Source organism: Corylus avellana, chromosome 2 (genome assembly GCF_965113065.1).
Source record: "Corylus avellana chromosome 2, dhCorAvel1.hap1.2, whole genome shotgun sequence".
Taxonomy (NCBI): Eukaryota; Viridiplantae; Streptophyta; class Magnoliopsida; order Fagales; family Betulaceae; genus Corylus; species Corylus avellana.
In genome coordinates, this window is record NC_142491.1 from 3,971,518 (window position 1) to 3,997,942 (window position 26,425).

Sequence of the window (26,425 nt, forward strand, 5' to 3'; positions counted from 1 at the left end):
TTGCTCGCTCATAACTCCATTATGTAAGATTTTGGGTTAGGTTATCGACCCATAATTCGGTTCCCAGAGGAAAATATATTCTTTTTTAAAGGAGGAGATCAAAACAAGGGTGGCACTAGTGTATCAATGACGAAGGAGGCCGGATCCCTCAAATTTACTATTTGAATTGCATACAATTTGAAAGTTCTCGCATAAAGGGTTTGGGTCAAGTCTACCTGCTCTGGGCGTGAAAAATTTATTGGAGATAGGTGAGCCCGACACTCACTCTATGTGTGGTGGCCTAAATTACGTGCAATTTGACAACAAATTTGAAACCCATATGAAATTATATATAGGAGAAAATAATGCCTTTTTGGGGAATTATATATATATATATATATATATATAGTTTCGACAAAAGCAAGCGGGCTGGCTAATAGGCTAATAGTTTTTTTATTTTTTTTTATTTTTTTAATTTGAGGGATTTGATCCATCAACTAGATCCATATGAAATTATATATTGGAGAAAATAATGCACTTTTGGGGAATAGAGTGTTACCAAACAAATGATTAGCTATACCTAGTGTTAGCTAGTCCAATCCAAGGGCTTAATCCGCGAACCAAACGGGGCTAACAGTTTCTTTTTCTTTTTCTTTTCTTTTTTAAAAAAAAAAAACTTTTTTTGTTCTAATAGTAATTTCATAATTAATAGAAATAATAATAATTAAAAATGAAAGAATTTAACGGTGATTATCTTAACAAATTCAGAGAATTCCGATCCATGCTTTGCATGTGATGTTAATTGTCAAATAGCGGGAAATCTGATAAAGCCCGCGGGTGGCAAACTGGCAATCTTCTGTCTCCATATATAGCTGCTCTAAATCTGGTCAATATTCCTCCTTATACTGTGGTGCTTCCTTTTAAACATATATATATACACCCTCTCTCTCTCTCTCTCTCATTCTCTCTCTCTCTCTCTCACACACACACACAGAGGCTGCCTAGTGGAGAGAAGGCCAGGAGAAGATAAGTGTGAGCATAAGGAAACACTCAGCGGGTAATCTCGAGTACCAAGGATTCTTTTGTTTCTGCGAGAATTAAAGTTGTGTTTTATTTGATTATCTTCCACTCCCTGCATATGTAGTCGTGTAGCTAGGCCTGCATGATTAATCAATATTCATCGCCATTATTATAATCAGTTATATATTAAGAATGAGGAATATGTTTTGTTTTCGACTTTTTGTGTAGCAGGCCGGCAGAGAGACAAAGATCTCTCTCGGGCTTTTCATGCTCTCTCTCTCTCTCTCTCCCTTTTCCCCTATAATACTATATTTTGAAAATTTGTTGATTTATCAATGAGAGACTTTGTCTGAAAAGAAGAGGATTTCTGTTGCTCTTGTTTTGTGGTTTTGGTGGTGGTGTTTGTGCAGCTAGCAGTAGCGGCGGCAACAAGTGCAGAAGAATAAGAAAGAAGGATTAATGGAAGCCAGAGGTGGAGAAGTGAGGCGCATACACATAATTTACTTCCTTAGTCACATGGGTCGGGTTGAGCATCCCCATCTCATTCGGGTTCACCATTTCAACCGCAATGGTGTCTATCTGCGAGGTGATTATTCAAAGCCTCTAGCTTTCTCAGTGCAAGCAAGATTTGGTCTTGATTGATTAATGGGTATTCCTTAAAATCTGTTTTTTCATATTTGCAAAAGATGTTAAGAGGTGGCTTGCGGATTTGAGAGGAAAGGACATGGCGGAAGCCTTTGCTTGGTCCTACAAGAGGTATGAGTTAATTCTATATATGTATCTTTTCTCATATTAAAAAGTTTGATTTTGTGATTATTTCATAATTTTGATTGGAAATTGAATTGGCAGGAGGTACAAGACAGGCTATGTTTGGCAAGATTTGCTGGATGATGACCTTATAACCCCTCTCTCTGACAACGAATATGTCATCAAAGGATCCGAGATTGTCTCTACCCCATTTGGTAAGTTGGTTCAATTTGCTTGATTTTGTTCAATTTGACTATTCTCATCCCTTTATGGAAACTAGTAATTGGTATTTAGTGTTGACAAATCCTTCCCTTTTAAAGCTCCTCACATTGATTGCTTTAGAAATTGCAGATCATGCTTCCTACTGCGAAAATAAAGCTTACATCTTGAAAAAGCAGCAGCCTGTTGAGGTTGAAGCCGAAGCTAAAGACCAACGCCAGCAGCAACCTTCACCCAAAGAAGCATTCCAAACGCACCCACATTCTAAGACCAATACCTCAACAGATATCTCTTCTGAAATCAATGAAGAGTCGCCTTTGTTTGGCTCTGAGAGGTCAACAGTAACCAATGATTCAATAAAGCTCGAAGAAGAGAAGGATGTCGAAAATGGTGGCTGGAAACTCGAAAGTACTTCTTTCCGTTCCACACTGCTGATGAGCAAGAAGAATAAAAAGAAGAGCAACAAAGATGACAAAGTGGAAAAGGTGGCCGGTACGCCATCCTCATCACACTCATCATCATCGCCGTCTACTCCCCCGTTTAGAAAGAGCAAGAGCTATTCAAGCGGAGCTTCTAGCATGTTACGCAATTTGATTGGCTGTGGTGCTGCGGATACCAATGATGCAGTGTTTGTCATGCTCAATCGGTCTAACAAAACTAATTCTTCCACCAAACCCGATATTAGAGATGACAACTTTCAAGGAGAGAAGTTGGGAGGGTCTGCCAGAGTGTATGGGGCTACTTGGAATCCACAGCAGCAAGAGCAGCAGCAGCCGCAACACAGTACTAATTGGTAAGTCAAATTCACGATGGTCATATCACAATTGGTCATGTCTCTGCATTTGCTGCAATATTCAGTGTTAATGAAGAGAGATTAGGATTTGTTTATTTGGGTTTGGATTTGTTGGTTCAGGAAAGGCTTTGATGGAAAACAGGGTTCACAGAAGAAGAAGCAGAGCGGATTCTCTCAACAAAAAGCAGTGCCTGCTGCTTTCAAGCCACATTGCTCGTAAGTATTCGGTTACACCAATAATGTCATTGTGATTTGGTAAATGACAGGAATTTCCATTTGTTTTAAATAGAAGGTGAAGGGTGCAATAGTCGGAACGAAGAGCAATGGTACTCTTGCTCAAAAAAAAAAAAAAAAGAGCAATGGTACTCTTTACATCTATTTATCACACTGGCTAATGTTATTTGTTTTAGGTGATTTTTCATGCATATCGCTTAAAAGAACAAAAAGAAAGTCGCTTAAAAATATGTCACATAAGTTTATATAAAATATATGTGATAAATGAGTTTGAAGAGTAGTATTTCTTTAAAATAATCCTGTGGTGTTTGAGTCTCGACTGCACAAGCTCAACTGAGGTGAGCGAGCCTAAAGATGAAGGATGACCTGCTCCTATTGGGAAACAGAATCTTCAAATGAGATAAGGAGAAGCAATGTCAAACGAAAACCACAATCACTGCAAAGTATGACAAGTGGCAATCAATGGGAATCTTTTTCAAAGTCAAAAGATATTGCCTCATAGCATAGGAAAATAATTATTATATATCAGCAGACGTCAAAGTTTCTGTTTTAGTAGTTAAAATCAAAATGCAAAAAGAATAGAAGAAGGTCCATGATTGGTTGATTATGACACCCATTAATACTGTGGCCAAGAACTGGATTAATATATATGTCGCGATTAAGATGTTGATTTCTATCCATATTCATAATTTATCTATTCTGCTGAGCCCTTGGATTATATGCCATCCTACTACCCATCCTAATTCAATAGCAAGATTACGAGCATATCACCATCATGGATCAATATTATCGATGTGCGCTGTGAGGAGTAGTAAAGCTTTCTTATAAACTGATGTGATAATCCATGTGACACTAACAACATTTACAAATTAACCACTCAAGTGTTCCATTTTGTAGTTCATTAACTTCTGACTGCATGAGCTACGTAAGTTGACCAAAATGCTTCTGAATTAATGCAGGCAATGTGGAAAGTCATTCAAGCCAGAAAAATTGCATTCTCACATGAAGTCCTGTAGGGGAATGAAAGCTTTGTCAAAGACTGCTGCTGAGAAGACACAGTCCTACGGGTCAATGACTTCCTCTCAAAAGGAATCAGCTTATCGCCATTTATTGACCAACTGAACATTTTAGCTGTTTTCTGATATTTCTGTTGAATTCCAAATGTTGAGGGAAAAGAAGGCCTTCATTTCATTTTTCCAAAATATTTTTCGAATGTATAGGGAAAATGCAGGGCACCTGCAGTAGGTGATCAAAGTAGAAATTCCATATACATCTTTCACATCTCATGTTTGTTGACAGTTAGTCCCCTATTATGGAGGTTAAGATGCTCCCATAATCACATTAATTTCCGGTAAAAGATTGCAAGAACTAATGAAGAATGGCAGGGAATTCATAGTGACATGGATCTAAGACCCCAAATAGGACAATCAATTCATGGGGATAGTCTCTCTTGTAAAGACATTTCTCTTCAGTCCATGTCAACAGAAGAATTTTTGCAAACCTAAAACAGGGGACAAAAGTACCGTATCTCATCCCATACTTCACAACAAGCCATATTTTGAGAAAACAAAAAAAGAAAGAATTGCGATCCAAACGAGAATTAAGAACGATTTCAGCAGCATACGGCATAGAACTGAACTATACTTATAAATGATATAGGACAGGTTAAAGTTTTTCTTTTTTGTAAGTAAATCAATCTTATTAGAAAGCATAGAGAGGCACAACCAAGTACATAGGAAATATAGAAGAGAGACCCTCAATTAGGAAAAAAAAAAAAGGAAGAACACAAGTCAAGGAATTCAGTAAAACTAAAAAAGTGAGGACTTGTGCATAATAGGACATGTTAAAGTCATCATCATATTTCTGATAGTCAGCCTTTTGGAATTAGTAAATGTTAGGGACAGTAGGAAAAAGAAAATTAGGACGTATCCTGGGATGGAACTCCAGGCCAGGAGTAACAATTTGTGCCGTAAGAATCTTGACTATAAACCCCTACCTGAACTAGAAATTAGCGATTGATAGAGAATGTATTCAAAAATGTAACCTCTGTTACTTCTTGTGGTTATATCTACTTACTGGAAACAATGGTGGAATCAACATGCTCTAGTAGGAACCCATACAACATCTTCCTCAAGTCCTGTTTCCTCTCATCAACCTCAACTCCAACATCAACTTGGTCATCCAACCATTGATTCACCCTTTTAAGCTGCCTGAGAAGATAAGAAATTTCTGATCTGTCTCCCTCCCTGCCTAATGCAAATCCCATGTTTAATGAATCCTCCAAATATTTAAAGAACCATTCACAAGAAACCAAGAGCAGTTTTTCTGCTAAACTTGCTGCCCCTTTTAATCTACTTCCCTTAGACCTTTCCTCCCTTACAGTATTCGTCTTCTTTGTCGATGAAAGATGCTGCCGTGAACTTGAAGGTATCTGCTTAGAATTTGAAATCGATAAAGAGCTTCCATGATTTCTCTGACTTTGTTTGTCTTGAGGTGAATTATTCTCACAATTCAATTCCTCTAGAGTATCCTCTATGATGACATAATGACATTTCTCACTGTTTAGAAGTTCACTCTTTTCTTGCATTCTAAAGAGATTGAACATGGAAAGATTAGTACCAACTGCAGCTTGAACCCAACATGTGGCATTTTTATTAGTGAAACTTTTACACACATCTGGCATCGTACACTGTGGGCTACAAGAATTGCTTGAATTTACTTTAGGAAGCATTGTGTTCAATAAGGAATCAATAACCTTTCCAGCTCTGTGCATATTTTGATGAAGGTCCAAAAATTGCTCAACCAGTAGTCCTGCAGGAACTTTCTGAGAGGTATCACAGAGTTCCGCAAACATTCTGAAAAAATTATACAAAGTCATCATATATTGCAAACTTGAACGTGGGACAGATATGTCAAAAGGAGAAACTTTTGTCACAAACAATATTATGACAAAAACACTAAGGGAAAACTTTCCCAATGGCATCATGCTCCATGTTAGTCTAGATAGTTTTCAGGAAAATTGGGTAGAAGGTGTATGTACCATTATGTTAAGGCATAATGAGAGAGAGAGAGAGAGAGAGAGAGAGAGAGATTCCTGCAAAAGGAGTTAAAAATATTGATAATTTTTTTCCCAAGTCCAGGTTGGGGAGAAACATCATCTGAAGACATAGATCAAACAGGAGGCTGGAAAAATAGAAAATCTAAGGGAATATGCAAATTTAGCACATTACTCTCCAAGCAGTTTCATAGTAAAAATCACATAATATAGGCAATGAGGTGCACTTGAAGAATGTGAAATTGCTAATGTTTCCTACAGTAGGCGAGCAAAACCTGTGTTCTCATGTTAGAAGAAACCTATGTAATCAATATCTTAGAAAGCTAGGCACTAGTGCACCTTCATGCACTGTTGATATCAGGATGCAACAGCTAACTTGGTAGAATATCGTGGGGCAATGCCCTTTACATTATTCATACATTCTCACACTGGCCTGACAATTTTAATTTCATCTCTTTTAACTTGCCAACACTTTGGAAGCTAAGTCATGTTTCCAATTGATACCAGATTTTGTTCTTTAAAGTTCCTAAGACAGTTGCAATGGTGTCCTTCTCACCAAGGAGTGATCACTTTTCCACTTAACATAGATGTTCTTAAGGAAATCTATACCATATACAACTGATGGACAATGAAGGAATGTACTGCATAGTATTCTGAAGAATTCAAACTTAAGGCTCATTATAGCATAATGTTGAGGAATGATTCCACATTGCTTGTGGACAAGATCTTGGGCATGTTTATAAGGAATGAGCAACCATCTCTTACTGAACCGGTTTTATGAGATGAGTTAGACTCACAAATTTCTTCAGAAAGATGAAAACAACTATGAAAAAGAGCAAGCAACAAATATAATGCGAAAGGCAAAAGAGTAATAAATGTATACCTCATGCAATGAATGATACCCTCTGCAGCTGATGCTTCTTCTAACGCACGTACAGCAGCCAAAAATGCAACATTCCTATGAGACACAGCTTGCTGGTCGAGGACAATAGGATGTAAAACAATATGAACTTGGCATTTGAAGAACTGGAAGTGTGGAATATTATGAACGTAGACATGATTCCATACCTTTCCAAGATCACGTATGGTAGAAGGGAGTGCATTCCACAAAATCATCTGGTCAGATCTAGTTTTGAAACTGAGGGGCACCTTAATAAGACGGCTTGGGATAGAGGCCCTAGATAGTGACTTTAAATCCTCTTTAGAAGTCTTGCTCTTTGACTTTGGAGAAACGATATCATTTTTGTTTTTCAAAGGTGAAATACTCAAACTTGGACGCTTCATTGGTAAATCATTTTTAGAAGCCTTCTTATCAGAGTTCACCTGCAGCATATCCAGTCATCAGCTTCCAGGAGATAAAAGATGAGGGACGTGCAGAAAGGAGTGCCAAGTGGCAAAAAATAAAGATGAAAGAACAAAAATTAATCTCATACATCAAAATTTTCAAAACCAAAATCAGGACAGAACAATAGAGGTTTCTTTGGCTTATTCATGGTAGTAATTTTCTAGCAATCCTTCAAAAAAACATTTCTAAAGGGATATAACCTATGCCAGAGTGTGCAAGTATCAATTAAACTCCAATCTAAGCAAGAAGACAGTCAGAAAGCTGTTGCAGCTGATGAATTTATAATGGCAAACTAAATTAAATTTTAGAGAGATATTCCTGATTCCACAAATCAAATTTGCTACAATTATTAAGCAAAACTAAAACATCAAAAAAGCTTAGAAGGCAGAACTAGGTCACAATACCCAAAATCAGGGACGGACCCAGGTTTCAATTTGGGGAGAGACCAAGGGCCAAAATTTTTTTGGGGAGGGACCAATTGGCAAAAAAAACATTAATTTTTTTTTTCTTGTGATTTGGGGGGGACCAGGGCCACTCCCGGTCCCCACTGGGTCCGTCATTGCCCAAAATGACTATGTTAGTAACTATACTAAAGAATCTATTAGGGAGATTGATGCCTTCAAGAGTCTTTTAGTGAGCTCATAATATAGCATGTTGAGACACCACTCCACCAAAAAGCTTAAGCCTATGAGTTTGGCCCCAACTATGCTGCATTAATCAATCACACTTATAACATCTTTCCAATATGAGACTTAATCTATGCTCGCATCTTGCATCTTTGTCCCTACTCCAATGACCTTTGTTCGTGCATGCGCCACTCAACTAGAGCACACACTACTATCAACTTTAATACCACTTGTTAGAGAGATTGCTACCGTGGGGAGTCTTTTAGTAAGCTCATAATATAGCATGTTGAGACACCATTCAATCCAAAAGCTTAAGCATATGAGTTTGGGCCTAACTATGCTATATTAATCAATTACACTTACGACATCTTTCCAATGTAGGACTTAAACCTTACTACACTCACATGTTACTTCCAATCCAGTTGATAAAAAACAAAGTAAAAGAGAAGAAAAGGGCCACTGATGCCATATTACCATTAAAACTTCCAATTCTCATGTAAATTTCAATGGCACGCACAATTCAGAATGGGATCAATTCAATATCCATAGAAGCAGTATAAAGAAAGTTACAATGATAACAGAGTAAAAAATATGCGATGTCAGAAGAAACAGAACAATAAATAGCCACAATAGTACAGTGCAAAACACAAAGAAAAGGAAAGTCAAGTTACAAAACGGAGACTTACAGAAGCAGAATGTGAAGAAGTGAAAATTTGTTTGGACTTGGAAGACGATGTAGTGTGAGCAGTAGCATTACTCCTGGTAGAGCTCTGATCCCAAACCTTCCTTGCCGAATCATCCAAACTCAACCTCCTCAACTCCAGACCCTTCACTTCCAACTTCTTGGCGGTGTCATTGGCCTTGGCATTACCCTTTTTTGCTTTTGTGTTCACCTTGGCATTCACATTCACATTGCCGCTATTACTGAAACGAAAGGTGGGTCTAATGGGCAACAAATCACAGGGCACCAGCTCGGTAGGGTTGCCAACACAAGGGCCAGGGCGCCTCTTGGGCACGGGCCTTATGCCGCGAAGCACCGGAACCGACGAGCCGGAGTGGAGGCGTGTCACGTACACGAACTGGCCCAGCTGAACCTTTCCGCTGTGGATCAACTCGACGTCGTTTTCGTCGGAGACGGAGACGAAAGCGGAGTGGAGCGAGTCAGAGACCTTCAGGAAGAAGCCTCTGCTCTTCCACTGATCGTCGGCTAAGGAGGGCACAATCTCGATAACCTGGAGCAGCGCCGAGCGGTGCTCTCCGGTCACCTTAACGTCCTTGTTGCCTGCATGTTCCAGGAGCTTGGAAAGCACTCCTGGGGTTAGAGACGCCATAAAAAGCTCTGCTTCTCTGTTTTCTGTGTTATGGGTTATAGAAGCTCACCACCATTCATTCTCAGAGAGACCTATAGAGAGAGAGAGAGAGAGAGAGAGAGAGGGGGGGGGGGGACAAGTCGCTGTTCTGTCGAATCTCAAAGTGGAGAGAGGGGGAGGAAGCTTTTAGCCACGTGTCAAACGGAGATAGTTTGCTTGAGATTTGCAGGACTATTATGCAGAAGGAGAGAGAGAGAGAGCGCGCGAGTTCCCACAACAAAAGCTAAGGAGGAGGAGGACAGGACAGGATGTTCGTATTTATCAATGAATGAAAAAATAGTTTTTGTTTAGAGAAGAGAAATGTCAGTGTCATGCTGCCTGCCATTGTACAGCTGAGGATGCAATTAGAACAGAAGCTAGGGAGGAGGACTGTGACAGAGACAAGTATATAGGTTAGGCTTCTAGTAGTCGGACCCCATCCCCTACACTTTGACGAGTTCAAATGTAGAGAGCCATAGCTACGTTTGGCAAAGGAAAGCCCCACTGTAGCTGGAATGGCACTGTTCCAGTTACAGTACAAGGCTGACATTTGGCCAGTTTTTTTATTTATTTATTTTTTTTTAATTTTTTAAGTAAAATATTTAAAAAAAAAAAAAAAACAGAGGGAAAGATGGGGTGGTTCCAGCCACCCCTTGGCCAAAATGGGGTGGCCGGACCACCCCATTTTTGGCCAAGGGGGTGGCTGGAGCCACCCCTGGCCGATCTGGGGGTGGTCGAACCACCCCCGTGGCCAAGAGGGTGGTCCGGCCACCCCCTTGGCCCAAAAAAAAAAAAAACAAAAAACAAAGGATCGGTGCATTTGGGGGTGGCCGGACCACCCCCAAGGGGTTCGGGGTGGTTTCGGCCACCTCATACGGCCGGTATGGGGTGGCCGAAACCACCCCCAGCCCCTTGGGGGTGGTCCGGCCACCCCCAAATGCACCGATTCTTTGTTTTTTTTTTTTTTTTTTGGGCCAAGGAGGTGGCCGGACCACCCCCTTGGCCATGGGGGTGGTTCGACCACCCCCAGATCGGCCAGGGGGTGGCTCCAGCCACCCCCTTGGCCAAAAATGGGGTGGTCCGGCCACCCCATTTTGGCCAAGGGGTGGCTGGAACCACCCCATCTTTCCCCTCTGTTTTCTTTTTTTTCTTTTTTATTTTTTTTTAAATATTTTGCTTAAAAAAAAAATATGAAAAAGCTGGCCAAATGTCAGCCCCGCATTGTAGCTGGAACAGTGCCGTTCCAGCTACAGTGCGGGGCTTTCCTTTGCCGAACATAGCTATTTAGCTTTGTGTTTTTTTTTTTTCTTTTTAGGGATAAAAAGATCCCGAAAATTTTCACATGTTTTAACAAACTTTCAAATTTTAAAATCTCTTAATTTAATTTTTTGAACTTTTAATTACTCTTAATGTTGACCTTTTGTTAGATTTTAAAAATTACATAACATCTATACCCTTGACTTTTATATGAAATTTTAACTTTACCCTTAATTTCAAAACGAAAATCGAAGATATTTTTATCTTTTTTGATATTTCTAACAGTTAAATTGACGGAAAGGTCCACATTAAGAGTTATTGAAAGTTCATGGGTCCAAATTAAGAGATTTTGAAACTTAAGGGTTTGTCAAATCAGGTGAAAGTTCAAGAGTCTTTAGTAAAGTTACCATTTAAAAAAAAAAAATTAGTTGTTTTTTTTTTTAAATTATTAGTAAATCAAAATTTAATAATTATCTATAATAAATTTAATGATAATTTTAAGGGAAAAAAAAAACATAAATCTTGTTTTCAACATTACTCTTTATGTAAAGTCCACTTAACCCCTTCAAACTGCCACTCAAACTACCACTTAATCTCCTCAAACTATCAATTACGACAATTTATCTCCAAAACTACTAAAATAATGACAATGTACTCTCCAATGCTAACAAAATGACAAAATTACCTCTATAAAATTTTCAATAAGACAAAAATACCCTTAAAATTTTGAAAAAAAAAATAATTTTTAGTATTTTTGTTTTGGGAAAATTACAGTTTACCCCCAAAGTTGACAGTGTTTTTCAATTCGAACACCAAAGTTTCAATTTTTGTAATTTGACCAATTATATCCAAAACTTCTCATATTGTCTATAATTTTTATTTTTTATTTCTTATAAAAACAATTAAAAAAGAAATTATGGCCACCCCTTTGGCCATCTGGCCATTTTTGCACTCCCAATTTTTATTTTTTTATATATATATATAAAATAAAAATTATGGGCAATATAGAAATTTTGGAATAATATTGGTCGAATTGAAAAAAAAAATTGAAACTTTGTAAGGGTGAATTGCAAAAATTGAAACTTTAGCGTTCGAATTAAAAAATGCTGCCAACTTTGAGGGGTAAATTGTAATTTTTCCTTTTGTTTTTATTTTAGTAAGGGTAATTTTGTAATTTTTAAAAAATTAGGAGTATATTGTCATTGTTTTAGTAGTTTGATTAATAAATTATAACAATTAATAATTTTAGGAAAGATTATGATTAGGGTGATAGTTTGAGGGGTGAACTTTTTCCCTTATTCTTTCCTATTGAAAAAAAAAAAAAAAAAAAAAAAAAAAAAAAAAAAGATCTTGGCTTGGTCAAGGCCCTATAACTGGTAGACCTATGCACTTACCAGCATCGTGGCCTGCCACTCAGTATTATAACCCATATAATAAAGTTGGTTTGTCCTTAAAATTCGTATTGATTACAGAATCAGTGAATCACCTCCAAAGAGTCTTACCATTAAACGCCGCGTGCTGTTGATCTTTACCCTTAAAAAAAAGGTCAACTCAAGAAAAGTATGGCATCTTATTGCCCAAAACACTCTAATTACACAAAAGAAAAAAAAAAAAATATATATATATATATATATATATATATATATATATTTATTTATTGAGCCTCTCTCTTAAAATATTATCGGACTTAATTATCGAAGTCTCATCCACTCGGGCCAACCCGATACGATGATCTTTTCTTTATTTTTGTTAGGATATATTATAATATATGATTTTATTGTCATTGATTTGATTACAAAAAATTAAATATAATTAATGACAATAAAATCATATATCATAATATATTCTAATAATTATAAAGGCACCCATGGTTGAGTTTTGGGTGCAAAAACAGTTTTGTAAGGTAAGGGTAGTTTATTCTGTTGATGTGTCATAGACTCTTGCTGACCTACTCTGCCCTTATGATGGACCTTTTTCATTTCACAATGAGAATGCGAATGAATGCAACAATTAAACCGAATCGTAGCGGAAACGGATCCTCTTCATTTCATTTGAAATGGAGAGTATCCATTTAGGCAAAAGAGTGATAAAATTAAGATAAAATTGTCCTCAACTTTAAAAATTGGACAATTTGATCCCTTCATTTTGTCTAAATGGCTCCTCTCCATTTCAAATGAAATGGAAAGGATCCTATTCCAGACTCGACTTGCAGATCCAATGGATCATCCAAAACCATGTTTTAACTGTAACCAACCATCGACCTCCTTGAATTGATGTCATAGTAGAAATGAAATCAAAGCAAAGCAAAGATAAGTCAAATCATGGATGATGGATCTCCTTTGAAGCAGTCTGATTTGCAAAGCCCATTCTCATGCATAAAATTAATGACAGCACAAGGTCAACTATAAACATGAAGGAATCATTATCTTCACCAACAAACCCCCAAGGATTGATGAAATCTAGGTGAACATGCTAAGCAACAAGCATGGAATTAGACAAATAATTCCTACACGACCTAAGTAGACGTGCTAACTACTAACCAACAAGCTTGATTAGAAAGAGGCTCAATTTTTTTTTTTTTCTTCCAAAGCCCATGACAAATCTACGTATGTTAGCTCACCGGTCCTTCTAAAACTAAAGGAGATTGCACTGCTGAAGATTGATGCCTGCTACCGCATCACCACAACCGTCCGTAACTCCGCTAAAGGATAAAGGTGACAACTTTTGTAAAATGAAATTATTGTTATTCTCTAATAACCATCGTTTCACTGTAAAGCAGAACGGATAAATCTTGCTAAAGAAGCCTCATGACTGGCCATAGATTTGGGGGTTAAAGTGAACTTTTTCCTATAATTATTTATTAAAAGAAAAAAGAAAATACTTTTTTAATATTTTACTATTTTAGTGAGAAAGGATTTTGATTTAAAAGCTAAAATGGTGGTGATGAAAATTGCTTGACTTTTACTGGCTGCTGTAGTTGAAAGGAAGAAAGTCACCTACTCAAATGAGGTGGCTCTAGGAGAAAAAAGCATTGATATTATATATTGAAAGTGAGCAATCACATAATGAAGGGTGGATATGTGTAGACTGTAGGTTGATGTTTTTCCTCTGCACCATTTGATGCCATATGGGGACAAGCCCTCCTACAATATGGTGGCACTGATTGGTAAATACACCAACATCAAAATCATCATCACTTATCAGCTGCTTCTAGCAGGAGGGAGGTCGGTGGTTCATACGTGAAAAATGGACAATCTGAAAACAGACATTCCACCTTTTTGAAAGGCCTTTAAACTACCCACTTAATTTGTTCACTAAGTAATCTTCTTCTTCTTCTTCTTCTTCTATACAATCTAAAAGCAACATATATAGCATAGCTTCATGAGCTATCTACTTTTGCAGGGCAATGGGAAGTTGCTGCAATGAAAGTAAACACCACTATGATATTAGCATGTCAAAGAGAACCAGAAGGCCATCAAAAGTCCAAGATGCTGACCAGAATTCCGCTACAGCAAGTGATACTGATGCCCCTGTCAAAGGAGGCGAGAGTTGTCCCTCAACAGTACTAGTTGGTGAAGCAGAAGAGAGCGATCGTAAAAAGAGCTTGAAGCAGCTTATCAAGAGCAGGAGCTCTCTTGGCCAACACTTCACTGAAGAAGAAAAGCAACTTCAACTGGTCACAAAGCAGCAGCAAGAGGGTGTTCAGGGATTGAAGCTTAAGAGAATGGTGATTCGTTATGCCAAAGTTTTGAGCCATCTCATCAAGGCCAAGGGAGACTCCCGGAAAAAGCCTGTCCTCTTATTGAAAATGTAGGATTGCATTAAAAAGCTGCTTGCCTTTTCAAGTGGCTCATCATCTTTTGATTATCGATTGATGCATTGATATCAGCCAACCTCTTACCTTTTTCTCATCTTCCCATATTTTACTGCAACTTCTTGATTATTTGTAGCATATATATATGTTTTTATACATATGAGGTGCTGTTATCATTATACACCTATTATTATACCAATTAATCAATTTACTAGTAATTCATGAGTTTCTTCTTTTCCAGTTGTTGTACATTCATAACCATGAGCTTCACTTGTTTAACCTGATTAGCGTGCAACTCCTCTCAAATTCCAAAAGTTGGTTGCAAAAACAAAAAGAAAAGTTCAGTTCTACACTAGATTGATGGATTAACGCAAAAAGTATTGCATGAATGTTAGATTTCATAGCATCTAACGGTGTATATGTTGTCATTGTTGCCATGTCATTTAAATTTTTTAAATGATGTAACACCATATACACCATTAGATACTGTAAAATCTAATTTGGAGATAATCGTATTCCGTAATCTTTGGGCTGCTCTATATATACTTCTCCCAAGTAGCTATTAATAAATATCCTCACATTTATTTGATATTATCTTCCAATGATAATGTGCTAAAGAGAAATGATCAACCTTAACAGCATTCAAAGTGGTTAAACATCATCATAATCAAATCCGTTTTTCTGGTTTTAGCCTTCTGCAATCAATCTTGCCTTGTACCCATCAATCTTCTTACCATCTGCAGTGAGTGTTTCTTTTCTTTTATTTTTCGGTCAGGATTATACTCCAACCTTATTTTGCTCAACAAGATACGTGCACAAAAAACATTAATAAGCACGACAAAATTTAGATCACATCATCACATAAAACGCAAAAAATTCAATACTTAAATCTAGAACAAATTGTCCTCCTTATAATTGTGAGGATATATTCATATTTGAAAACTCAATGAATGGAATTTTCATCATTGAATACAAATTAAACATCGTATGATTATATACATAAACAAGTCCGGCGGGTATGATAACAATGACTTCAATGAAAGAATTGAATTCAATGAAGAAGAAGAAATTCTCATGCTTTCTATACCAGATCAGTAGCCAAAGATTGTGTCCTTTCCTATGTAATTGCTACACTATAGAGAATTTTTCCAGGAAAATAATCAAACCTGCAGCAAATGCTCGAACATCTTAAAGAAAGAGTTGTCTAAAGGAAATTGTTTTGTTCACACTCTATTCCAACAGTGGCTCCATCATAGGTTTCGAAAAAGGGGTATGGAGTTTCATGGTGTATGTAACTGCCACCCCAACTAGTGAACAAAATGGTGGTATGAGACCCAAACCAATCCTTGTAACTGAAATATAGACATGTATTGGACTGGTCAAATGAACTGCTGGAGAGGAACCTGCAGTTGAGCATATATGAAGTTAAATAGAGTTTAAATTGAGAACTATTATTGGCATTTGAGTAAGAACTCATGAATTTTACACAGAAAAAAAAAAGGGAAAAAAAGTGTTAATGTTACTGATTGAGTCTGCAAATTACAAAGACAACAAATAACAGAGGAATTAATCTGGAGATTAGAAGAAACTACATGTCCGGAAAAACCAGTATCAAACTTCCAAACATTTGATCAAACTACATGGCACATGTACTGGTTCTTGGTGTTTTCCACCGTTTTGGTTCCAGATTACAGAATCTTTACAGAAAACACCAAGAACTAGTACACAGGAATCAAAACAGCACTGACATTTGAAACAAAAACAACAGCCCAGCAAACATTTTACAAGCCCAACAAATAGAAGCCAAAGATTTTGGTTAAGGTATGCCGCCATAGAGAGAGATTGATGCTCTGTTTGGCGGTGCTGAAAGATGGAGAAAAAAGCTGAAAGACAGATGAAATTAAGAGGGAGACGAAAATCAGAAGTGGAGGGAGGTTGATGCTGTTGCTGCAAGAGAGAGAAGAAACTGAGGGAGATGAAAATATTTTTTCAGCAAGCCCATACCTCCATAATCGAATAGGGTGAGACTAATAGAGGAGAAAGAATGAAGATCCAGAGAGACTGAGTGAGAGAGAAGAGACAGAATGTACCTGAGATTGGGTGCAAGAGAGAGATGAGAGTAGTGTGTGCAAAGATGAAAAAGAGGAGCAGGGAAGGAGAGATTTGAGACTGACAGAGAAAGAGACGATGGAGGTGCAAAAATGAGATAGAGGGGCAGGGAAGGCGTAGTGCATACTCTCACTTGTGAGGCGTTTCTGGAAAATGTATTATGCTTTTTTTGGGCATCAAGCATTTTTCCCCAGCGCCTTTATGTTTTCAGTGGTCAACGAAAAACAGTTTTGGGCTGACCACTATCTTACGCCACTCCAAACACATAAAAAATAAATAAATAAATAAATAAAATAAAAATAAAAAAAGGTTTTCCAGACAATCTTTTATGCCAAAATAAATGGGGCCGTAATACTTGAATAATCATGGGTGTGCAGATACACACCCAACAAAGTACCTAGTATCATATGAGAGAATCCTTCATGTTAAAGCTGTTGCAGAGAATGAAGATTCAGATGACTTACTTTGGAACGACTGAAGAACATACAAGGCAAGCCCACATGCGATTTTGTCCAAGAAGCTCAATGATCCACACACAAATGCACAGCCACCAAGATTCTCACCAATTAGAAAACTTTGCATGCTTACTCCAGTCACCTGTTATATTTGAGAAAAAGTTGAAATTTAAAAAAGAACAAGATGAAAGTAATTACATACGAGATCATATGCAACTAAGGTATTGTGATATATTACAGCAAGCTCCTGCCCCCATTCTCCATGCACATACACAAAAAATATGCTGGATTTGAGAATTATAATATTATGACATGATAAACAACCAGTCTCCTAGGAATTTACATACCAATTTGGCAACCTTACAGTTTTTTAATGTATTCCCTGAATAGTAATGCTTTTTTTTTTTATAAGTAATAAACTGTTTTATTAAAAAGTGTAAGGGCACCCCGAAGCATTCCCTGAATAGTAATGCTTCATAACAAATAACTTGCTTCATTTGAACTGGGGAAGATTAATAGCTCAGAGAATTAGGTCATACCGTCATCAATGCATTTGCTATACCAATAAATATTGATATAATGTACATGAAAGCATTCATGCTTCTAGGTAAGAGAAGGATCGATGCACCACAAAACATCCAAAGAATGCCTCCAGCAGAATAGTAGGCCTTCAGGCGTTGGCCAGTCCATCCAATCTCCTGCAAAGTGTAAGTTATATATCAATAAAGCAAAGAATACGTACAAATCACATAAATAGTTTCAACCAAAGAACTGAGTTTTGTAAGATTACCTGTAAAATCACAGATACGATAAAGCTGCAAATGTAGATTATGGCTGGAACCTGCTCCCATCATTTTGACAAAAGAATCAGCCTTGCACTCTTTTTTTCCAAATGACATAAGATAGAAAGAAATTAGGATTTGACAAGGCTTGTCCATGTACCAGAGCTTTAGCTGATTGGGCCATTCGTAGATCATTAATAACATAAAATGCAAGATACGCCTGAGCACAAGAAGCAATCTTTATATCAGAACTAGAAAGGTAGCTGAACCATTTCAGCAAATCACTCTCCTATAGGCCACTAATATTTGGCAAATGATTTTTCCAAGGAGGTCGATTTCAAGGGACTTTTCACCTTGGAGGCTCAAGAATATTCCCAAAAATATCATCTCCTTATATGTTCTTACAAAAAATAAAGTTTAAAACTTTTTTCTTTCTTTTTCCATTTTAAAAATGAGTACCACTAAGCAAGAAAATGTGCTGACCTGTGAAACATTGGTTACTAATCTGGTGAGCACATAAACAAGAGCAACTTCATAATACAGAACTCTCTTGAACCAGTAAGCCCATGCAATCCTTGCGTGACTATTACCTTGTACCTTTGACCTACATAAGAAAAAATAAATAACTGCTGTAATTAAGTCACAGTATATGCATGACAGTCTTGAGATGGGACCAGGGGGTCCACTGGCACATTTTTCTAATGCATAACCAAATTATCCAGAATATTTATGAGTATTTGTGGTTGAAATTTCTCGTGGGTAGTTCCTTACCAAATGCTTCAGTAAAGTTCCTACACTTCCTTTGACAATTAACACGTAGTATTGAAACATGAGATCCTTATCTATCTAGGTCCAAGGGAAAACAATCAAACATCAAATTATGATTGTACTTATCTCACCTTGGCTCTTTGGTTCTAAGATGAAATATGCCCACGAAGAAGCATCCGAAAAAAATTGACGAATATGCAATCCAGCGATACTGCTCATTTTGGAAAGTACTGGAGTTAAATTCAAGAAGGAAATTTAACAATTGATAAAAAATTCATTTAATAGACATACCTGATTTTCAACATCAGCATTTGTTATTGCTTTGGTGACAGCAAAGACTATTAGAGCAACTGCGTATAAGGTGAGATTGGCAACCTTAAAAAGAAAAGAAAATGGACAATATCTTCATTGGCCCTATGTAACAACATAAGATGAGAACAAATAAAATGAAAATTCAGTTAGGGCCTGACCATCGTAAAAGCATTGCGACAGCTATTCAGCACTACTCGACTTGTTGAATTCAGCGTGATGCAATTCACCATAGACCTTCAACAAAACAGTTAAGGTTCATAGCATAAGTGACAAAATACATCCAAGCCCAAGGAAACATGTTTCTTCCTTTTTATTTTTCCAAACATAAAGGGTCAAGGGTGAAGGGTTTCAATGGCGTCTACACGGTTTAAGGAACTTACATATAGTCCCACTGTTAATTTTATGCAGTCATCCATTTGTAAAATACTGAAACTTTCAGGCTAGTTCCTCCGCGTATACATAAAGGCCGGAAATGAATATAAGTCCATTTGATACCGATCAGTTTAACCCATTTTTGGTTTCAATGAAATGCCCAAAAGAATTATGAGGGTTCACAGCATAAAAGCCACTTAAAGGAGTGGCAGCAGTGCCTCTAGCATTGTGCTTATATGGGAGAAAAAATAGATCTGATGAATTGCACATTTTAACTACAAAATCGACAACTGAGAAGATTATTACATATGTGAAACTTGTGCAGCAGCCCAACCCACATTGAAGATTGCTGCAAACATGGCATAGCCAACAGTTCGCAATGTTGATGAAGAGGTAGCAAAGATTTTACAAGGTATGCAACCGCCAAAAACAGAAGAAAATGAAACAGCAACCAAAATGGATCCTGCACCATGCCATACTTTGAAATGTCCAAACCTGTCTATCTATCAAGGAAACAATAGGAAGCAAACTTATTTCCAGTAAGCGAAAGTCACAATCCTCATCCAACACGGAAAAAAAAAAAAAAAAACAAAAACAAAAACAAAAAACAAAAACAAAAAAACAAAAACAAAAAACGAAAAACAAAGGAGCATTTATATAATAAAAAAAGTTGTAAGAGTAAGGTAATTTCAATCATCTAGGAGACAGAACAACTGGATATCAAAACCCCAGCAATTACAAATATGTACATACAGCCTAGAGTAGGACATAGAAACATAACACAGTGACACGATATCTGAATTTATACTTTCTTCCAGAAAAAAATTGCATATATGTAGCCGGTTAATGGGTATATGACAACTAATTTGATAAACACATATAATTTCATTCGTTTTCTAGAATATTGGGAGGGTATATCAAGCATTTTTGACATTTCATAACAGATATGGTATGGACATGCTGAGGTTATGTGCTTTAACCAAAGCTTAAGAGAGAGACCATCAGATCTACGTCATAACCAACTTAAATTCAGTAGAGAAGCGTCAGTTAGGCAAATGTGCAAAATCACTTGAAGATCCACAGCCACCAGTTAGAGAAGGTGCTTGATGTTTCCCCTTTTTCTTTTTCTTTTTCTTTTTTTCTATTGTCCCAGAAGCAATTTAGGCAATTATCTGATTCAAAGGAGAATAAATTCTTCAAGGAAAAAATTCCAAGGAGAACATGCTAAATTGCAGACATCAAAGCCCATTCAAATCCTTAATTTGTTTACAATTAACTGCTAACTTCTCAGGTGAAAAGTATAAGCACATGTTAATGTGTGTTAGACTCAAACCCAACCACTATTTTCAAGTTTCTATTGAGTTATACATGTGTGCATATACATATTTTGAAATTTAATATTCTCCCTCATGATTCTTAAAATTCATGCGAAATATGCTGAAAATTTCCAACTCCAACACTTTCAAATTTAGCATTCATCCAGAAAGCAGGTCACCTAAAATGTTTTCCTGCAGATACCAACTCAAAAAATGTAAACATCCAAATTTTGTTAAAGAAAGTTAATTGGCCAGAATGGCGCCTACAGATCGTCTACATTACTCTAGATAGATCGTCGATGCTTGATGTCACAGATAAAACAAAGAGTGATCCGAAAAAGTATGCAAAACAAAAAATGGATGGGATAGACATAATATGGAAGTATTTTCAAATTCTGCAATAACTGGTCATGTATGTACAGCATATTAAATTTTGAGTCCAGACAAGTTAACATTTCGTTCCAAACTACCAGTTCACCAGCAAATATGGTTGTGAATCCATCAGCTACTTGACCCGAAAGCATAACCGTAGCAGCATCCCTATGAAATAATATATCGATGTTAAAAAAAATATACAAAAAAGTTAAAGGAGCTAAAAGATCAGTATACCATAAGGCAAACTGAATCAATGAAGCAACACACTGAAAATAACTAATAACCCAATTCAGAAACAATTTTGATGAAAATGCAAGGAAATCAAAATGTTCTACTTCTTGTTATAAGTGAGTGTTTAATATACATCGTTTGCTGAGTTCCAAATAGTTTCTAACATTGTATTAGAGCCCTGTTTCATATAAAAAGTCCTTGTGTTCAAATCCTCAGAAAGCCCATTTGTTTTCAGTTTATGTTTTGTTGTTTTTCTGTATTTATGTCCATTTTGAGGTCCACAGTTACTGTTTCTTACTGTATGCTCGATATATATTGTAGGCCCACTTCCTGATAGCTTAAGCTATGTGAACTGATGGAATTCGATTCAGGGTCAATACACAAAGATTTAAGGTCAATTCTTGAATTCGCTCTCCATGTTTCTAACAGCACAATTTTGGACATTATAATGAGACTAAACATATCTCATTACTAAATCAGCATAAACTTTCTCTTCTATTGTGCGGAAATCTTAGTCCTAGAATAATCTCCTCTTAAAAGATATATAAATTTGTGCACAATGTGAGTATAATTTGCTTCATGATCTGTTTCAGCACAGAACACTTTATAGCATGACATTCCTAAGTCATTGGAAAGTTCAGATTAGAACACTCAATAGCTCTTTTACATATATTAAAAGAATACCCAACACAGTCTTCAAATAGGAAGCCATTAAGGGGAGAAGGAAAATAAACAGAAGGCACTTCAATTCCCTTTAAAAAACTACTTATTCATCATCAAGAGACTATAAATCTCATCATGCTGTACACAGGAAGAGTTTGAGTTTGGTACAACCAGATTTACTTTTCACAAGTGCCAGGCCCATATACAACCTTTACCTCATAACCTGAATTACCAAAGGCAATTCATTGTGCCAAAATGATACTTTGGATTGGAAAGAAGTAAAAAGAGCGAAATAAAATAAATCAATTATACAAGATATCAAGATTTACGTGGTTACAACCAAGCCTAACTATCACATGATAGAGAACTTTTACAAAATAAAAAAATTTTCTCTAGTCCTCTTAACGCAACTGAATGAGAAGCTTCTCTATATACTTTCTTCCTACAGTACGGCTCACAAAATTGAGAATGAAAAGCTCAACAAAAACAAGAGAATGAGATTCTTTTCTTTGGCATTGGCTCACCTCCCAATAGTCTCTCTCTCCCATCCCAAGTCTCTCTCTTGTTTCTTGAATGCCAAATACTTGGTTTATATAGTAGGCAAAAGGTGGCTAAGCATACTCCAAAGTCGGCTAGCCTTCGGGAAAAAGCTCCCAAAAAATCGGCTGGTCATGAGGTCAAAAAACCTAGGAAGCTAGGTTTTGTAGGCTGCTGCCAAGCTGGCTACAAAGAACAACTTAAAAAAAAGCTCACATAATTGTGACTTGATGAATGTCAAGGCACACCTTTTCAGGCATCTTTCTTTTTCAACATAATGTTTGTGTAGAACAACATAAAAGGAAGACATATACACATGGCATGCCCAGCTGGAATTTAAAAAGGAAATATATCAAAACTTTATTGTGATCATATAAACTGCTGACCAGCTGATAAGATATATACCTTGGAGAAAGTCCAATGTCAGTCAAGAACAATAAGAGATAAGTAAACCAACAGGCAGAAGTGATGTCATTCAGCATGTGCCCCACACCATAGTAAAGGACCGACCGTCTTCCGACAGGCCTAGAGAATGAATCATCATCTTCAATATCATTACCCATCATAATAGTTTTAACAAAAGGGGAACCTGAAAAGTATGAACTGAAACTTTGAGAGAACAAGCATATGTAGCAATTCACCAGAATAACTAGAACTATACTGATTATAGTACTTTGTCATCCATACAATGCGGTTATGAAGAATGTTACCACAAAAAGCTGTAATTTAAACACACTAAATATTTCCAACAAATCTGTTGCTAGTCAAGTTTAAGGTGCCGTGTGTTAAAATAAATGGGAATGATGTGTCAGCATCAGATAGGACCATGGTGGAACCCCCACACTACTGAGAACTAGCAAAGCTCATGGAAGAGCCAGTGCTTGCAGCCCCAATGACTCACCAATAGCACCTACACTTCCAAGGATAGCAGGGTTGGAGGAACGACTACATTGGATTGGTGGAAACACCCTTCCTCTGCGTGTGCATATTTTTTTTTTGGGGAATGGGGGGAAGATGGGAACGGGGGGAGCAGCTAATGCTGCGGGCTTTCTTCTGGAGAATGGGCTTGCTAACACACAAGATGCTAAGTATGATGGCAAAATAGCATGGACCAAGACCAATTTGTGCAAGTGAATGTCACATAACATAGTCCTACCAGTGTGGTAGATATGGTCTTAGTTTCTTATCATAATATAATTCCTAAGGGTCTTTTATTGGAAAGATTGACACTTGAAAAGTCTTTCAATGACACCCTTATATACATGTCAGATATCACTTCAATTCCAAAGCTCAAAACCAATTCTGTTTTGCACTGACTATGTATTGCGCTATCTAAATGGAAAGCTTTCTATAATCATATTATTCCACTATTCTCAAATTAGGGCTCCATTCCATCTCCTCTGTTTAACAAGCACCACATCTTGTTCGTAACTAACCCCCAAAACATAAGTCATTCATTTATTCATCATTTGATAAAAACTCAACACAGTAATTTGGTTTATTAAAGTAACTTTGGGCAATTATTTTGGCACATCAAAGAAATTCCTCAGTTGTCCAGCCAATCCACCCCAACCCCCAAAAAAAAAGCACAGCCGAAAAAAAAAAAAAAAAAAAGACAAATCTTGTCAAAGTAATTGTTGTTCCACGCATCCCCAATCCAAGAACAAAGCAAACCCCACATAACATTCCCCTGAAAAGTTGATGGAAGAAAACCTGACTGTACGCTTATAACCCCCAAAGTTCAAAGCAATTCAATTTAGAATTTAAACTGCTCATAACACAAATCATGATTAACTAAACAACACCTTCATCCATATCACAGAAAAACCAGGTAAAATGCAAGAGAAAACAAATTCTCAATAACAGAGAAAGAGTCAAAGGGAAGGTAGGAACATACAAATACAGAAGCTAAATCTAAACAGAACCCATCGACAAGAGCCTCCCAGACGTCAGCAGGAAAACCCTTCTCGGCTAACCAGCAGAGAAACCCATATCCTTTGACATCTTAAGCAGTTGGTTTGTTCTCTTCTACATAATTTCCTCTTTCTTTTCTTCGTTGGAGCGTGTGCTCTCCAGCACCGCCCAATGCCCATGAAAGTTTTGGAGTTATTGTCAGGAACACGAGCAAAAGACAGTATTGTCCATCTGAGAAGAATTTGTTAATGAACACAACGAGGGTATCATTGTCCATTTGTCCTTAAGAAAAGATCTCATTTACTAGGGACCCACTTTGGGTGTGCCTTGTCCGTCTCTTTATTGTTAACTTCAAAAAGATCCGACGCTTCTTAATGCATTCAGAATTTCAGACCATCAAACGTAAAAGAGGGCCCCACTACTTCAACTGATCCCGCTCCGAGATTCTAACTGCCAGTCCTCCTCATAACTGCCACGTACTACCCAACCAAAAGTTTTGACCAGTAGATTTCGTGGGTCTCAGTGATTGGGTGAATATATTAGACACGCAATATTTATATGAAAAGGAGAATTTGGTAATGGGGCTCAGCTGAGCATATCAATGGGCGCAATTACTAGATCAAACATCAAGTGGGCTTTGCGGGCTTGGAACAACCTACACCCATGTGGAGTAACGGTATACAACTGCTGGGCTTATCCCAAAAAGATTTTGGTGAACGTCTTGCTTCCAAATTACAACTTTACCGTATAAGGTTTCAATGTTAAATTACTAATTATCACAAAAATTTAAGCTTAAAGGAAAATCATTTTTAATAGGTAAAGCCCAACACGTAGAATATTTAATTTAAATAAAGGGTGATTTCAGGGCCGGTTCAAGCCCTAGGCAAGTTAGGCCCTCGCCTAGGGCCCCCAATTTAATAAGGCCCCAAAAAAAAATTTTGAGTTACAAAAAAATAATAATAAAAAAAAAATTTATTTTGGACCAAAAAAAAAATTGAAGGCCCAAATTTTTTTTAATAGGGCCTAAAAATTTTTTTTTATCAAAATTTAAGGCCTCAATTTAATAAGACCCCAATTAATAAGCCAACTATAAATTTTAAAAATAATTCAAAAAATAAATTAAAAAAGGACAAGGCATTAAAGCCTTATACATCATTACACCAATTCTCTAGAGCTCCTGACGCTACAGTACATGCCTGACGGCTGACGCTACAGTACACGCCTACATCATTCACTCATCCTCTTGGCCTCTTTCTAGAAATTTTTTATTTTTGATGAGAAAATATAAACGTTAGAAATAAAATATTACCATTTATTTTCTATTTATTATTTAGCCATCTAGGGAAAGCCAAGAGCCAAAAATATAAACTGCTGTCAACCATGGGCATTTTAAATATCAGTTTCTATATTTGCCACTTTACCTCTCCTCTTTGCTTGCTCTTTTCTGAGTTTTTCTTCTCTGCCTATCTCATCATTTTCTCTTTCTCTCCGACTCCGAGTGACTGAGTCTCTTGTCCTATCTCCAAGAACTGCTTCATAATTCCTTTGCCAAATCAGGTTTTATTGTTCTATTTTTGTCATTTATTTTACTATAGTCATAATTTTTTTTTGATAAATCATGTTTGTTTAATTTGTTAGTATTTTTAATTAAACATGTCTACTAGAAAATATGCATCTGGATATGAAAAACTTAAAAAAAAAAAAAAAAAAAAAAAAAAGAAGAAGTAGACAAATTGATTGAATCTCAAAGAGGAGCTCTAAATAAATTTGTTATTAGCTATAAACAAAATATTGAGGATAATTTAGGTGAAAAACTCATAAATGAACAAAAAACTCATCAAAAAGAATTAGAAGATAATAAAAATGTTATTGATGTATTTAAATCTATTGCTACAAATATTTATGACCCTAGCCAATGAAAAAATATTGATGCAAAATTAAGAGATTAAATGGATTAGCCATATTATCAATTGAAAAAAAGATATTAAAAAATCTTGAATATAAAAACTTAATCAGAAATTTTGCATCTCAAAAAGCAAGTAGAAGAATTTATATATATTACTTTAAAAAAATTGACTTTAAAAAAAAAATTTAGGCCCAATTTCAAAGTTTTGCCTAAGGCCCCAAAATATGTTGAGCCGGCCCTGGGTGAT

The 26,425-nt window shown here is 36.7% G+C and overlaps 4 protein-coding genes across 5 annotated transcripts; 2 read left to right on the forward strand and 2 right to left on the reverse strand.

Moving 5' to 3' along the window:
• The first annotated feature begins 951 nt into the window (after positions 1-951).
• On the forward strand, positions 952-4,239 carry LOC132167362 (UPSTREAM OF FLC protein (DUF966)). 2 transcript variants are annotated; one of them, XM_059578312.2, is made up of 7 exons: positions 952-1,036; positions 1,410-1,585; positions 1,686-1,755; positions 1,849-1,961; positions 2,089-2,758; positions 2,879-2,974; positions 3,952-4,239. In XM_059578312.2, exons 2-7 carry the CDS (start codon positions 1,459-1,461, stop codon positions 4,112-4,114), a joined length of 1,239 nt encoding a protein of 412 aa, XP_059434295.2. In that variant the 5' UTR covers positions 952-1,036; positions 1,410-1,458; the 3' UTR covers positions 4,115-4,239. The 2 variants fall into 2 exon arrangements, with proteins under 2 accessions (XP_059434295.2, XP_088369967.1); XM_088513841.1 differs by having other exon boundaries at positions 2,098-2,758.
• A 636-nt stretch (positions 4,240-4,875) lies between these two features.
• Positions 4,876-9,408, reverse strand: LOC132167772 (elongation factor 1-delta, putative (DUF936)). Its single transcript, XM_059578799.2, has 4 exons — positions 8,705-9,408; positions 7,116-7,370; positions 6,931-7,022; positions 4,876-5,847 (listed from the first exon to the last, which is right to left on the reverse strand). The coding sequence occupies exons 1-4, from the start codon at positions 9,347-9,349 to the stop codon at positions 5,061-5,063; spliced, it is 1,779 nt and encodes a 592-aa protein (XP_059434782.2). The 5' UTR covers positions 9,350-9,408; the 3' UTR covers positions 4,876-5,060.
• Positions 9,409-14,015: 4,607 nt separating this feature from the next.
• Positions 14,016-14,610, forward strand: LOC132167941 (uncharacterized). Its single transcript, XM_059578990.2, has one exon. The coding sequence runs from the start codon at positions 14,031-14,033 to the stop codon at positions 14,436-14,438; it is 408 nt and encodes a 135-aa protein (XP_059434973.2). The 5' UTR covers positions 14,016-14,030; the 3' UTR covers positions 14,439-14,610.
• Positions 14,611-15,263: 653 nt separating this feature from the next.
• LOC132181754 (uncharacterized) lies at positions 15,264-24,453 on the reverse strand. Its single transcript, XM_059594992.2, has 13 exons — positions 24,256-24,453; positions 22,764-22,947; positions 21,023-21,092; positions 19,543-19,739; positions 19,023-19,098; positions 18,844-18,927; positions 18,684-18,763; positions 18,268-18,388; positions 17,945-18,004; positions 17,793-17,843; positions 17,542-17,700; positions 17,012-17,144; positions 15,264-15,841 (listed from the first exon to the last, which is right to left on the reverse strand). Exons 2-13 carry the CDS (start codon positions 22,922-22,924, stop codon positions 15,669-15,671), a joined length of 1,365 nt encoding a protein of 454 aa, XP_059450975.1. The 5' UTR covers positions 22,925-22,947; positions 24,256-24,453; the 3' UTR covers positions 15,264-15,668.
• Positions 24,454-26,425: the final 1,972 nt, after the last annotated feature.

Coding starts and splice junctions, on each gene's coding strand:
- LOC132167362 (XM_059578312.2), top strand. CDS start 1,459: ATGGAAGCCAGAGGTGGAGAAGTGAGGCGCATACACATAATTTACTTC. Junction 2,759..2,878: donor CCGCAACACAGTACTAATTG/GTAAGTCAAATT, acceptor TTGTTGGTTCAG/GAAAGGCTTTGATGGAAAAC. Junction 2,975..3,951: donor GCTTTCAAGCCACATTGCTC/GTAAGTATTCGG, acceptor GAATTAATGCAG/GCAATGTGGAAAGTCATTCA.
- LOC132167772 (XM_059578799.2), bottom strand. CDS start 9,349: ATGGCGTCTCTAACCCCAGGAGTGCTTTCCAAGCTCCTGGAACATGCA. Junction 7,371..8,704: donor CTTCTTCACATTCTGCTTCT/GTAAGTCTCCGT, acceptor GATATGCTGCAG/GTGAACTCTGATAAGAAGGC. Junction 5,848..6,930: donor GGTATCATTCATTGCATGAG/GTATACATTTAT, acceptor TAATTTTTTCAG/AATGTTTGCGGAACTCTGTG.
- LOC132167941 (XM_059578990.2), top strand. CDS start 14,031: ATGGGAAGTTGCTGCAATGAAAGTAAACACCACTATGATATTAGCATG.
- LOC132181754 (XM_059594992.2), bottom strand. CDS start 22,924: ATGATGGGTAATGATATTGAAGATGATGATTCATTCTCTAGGCCTGTC. Junction 19,740..21,022: donor CCATATTTGCTGGTGAACTG/GTAGTTTGGAAC, acceptor TTTCCTTGATAG/ATAGACAGGTTTGGACATTT. Junction 17,701..17,792: donor TCGTATCTGTGATTTTACAG/GTAATCTTACAA, acceptor TACACTTTGCAG/GAGATTGGATGGACTGGCCA.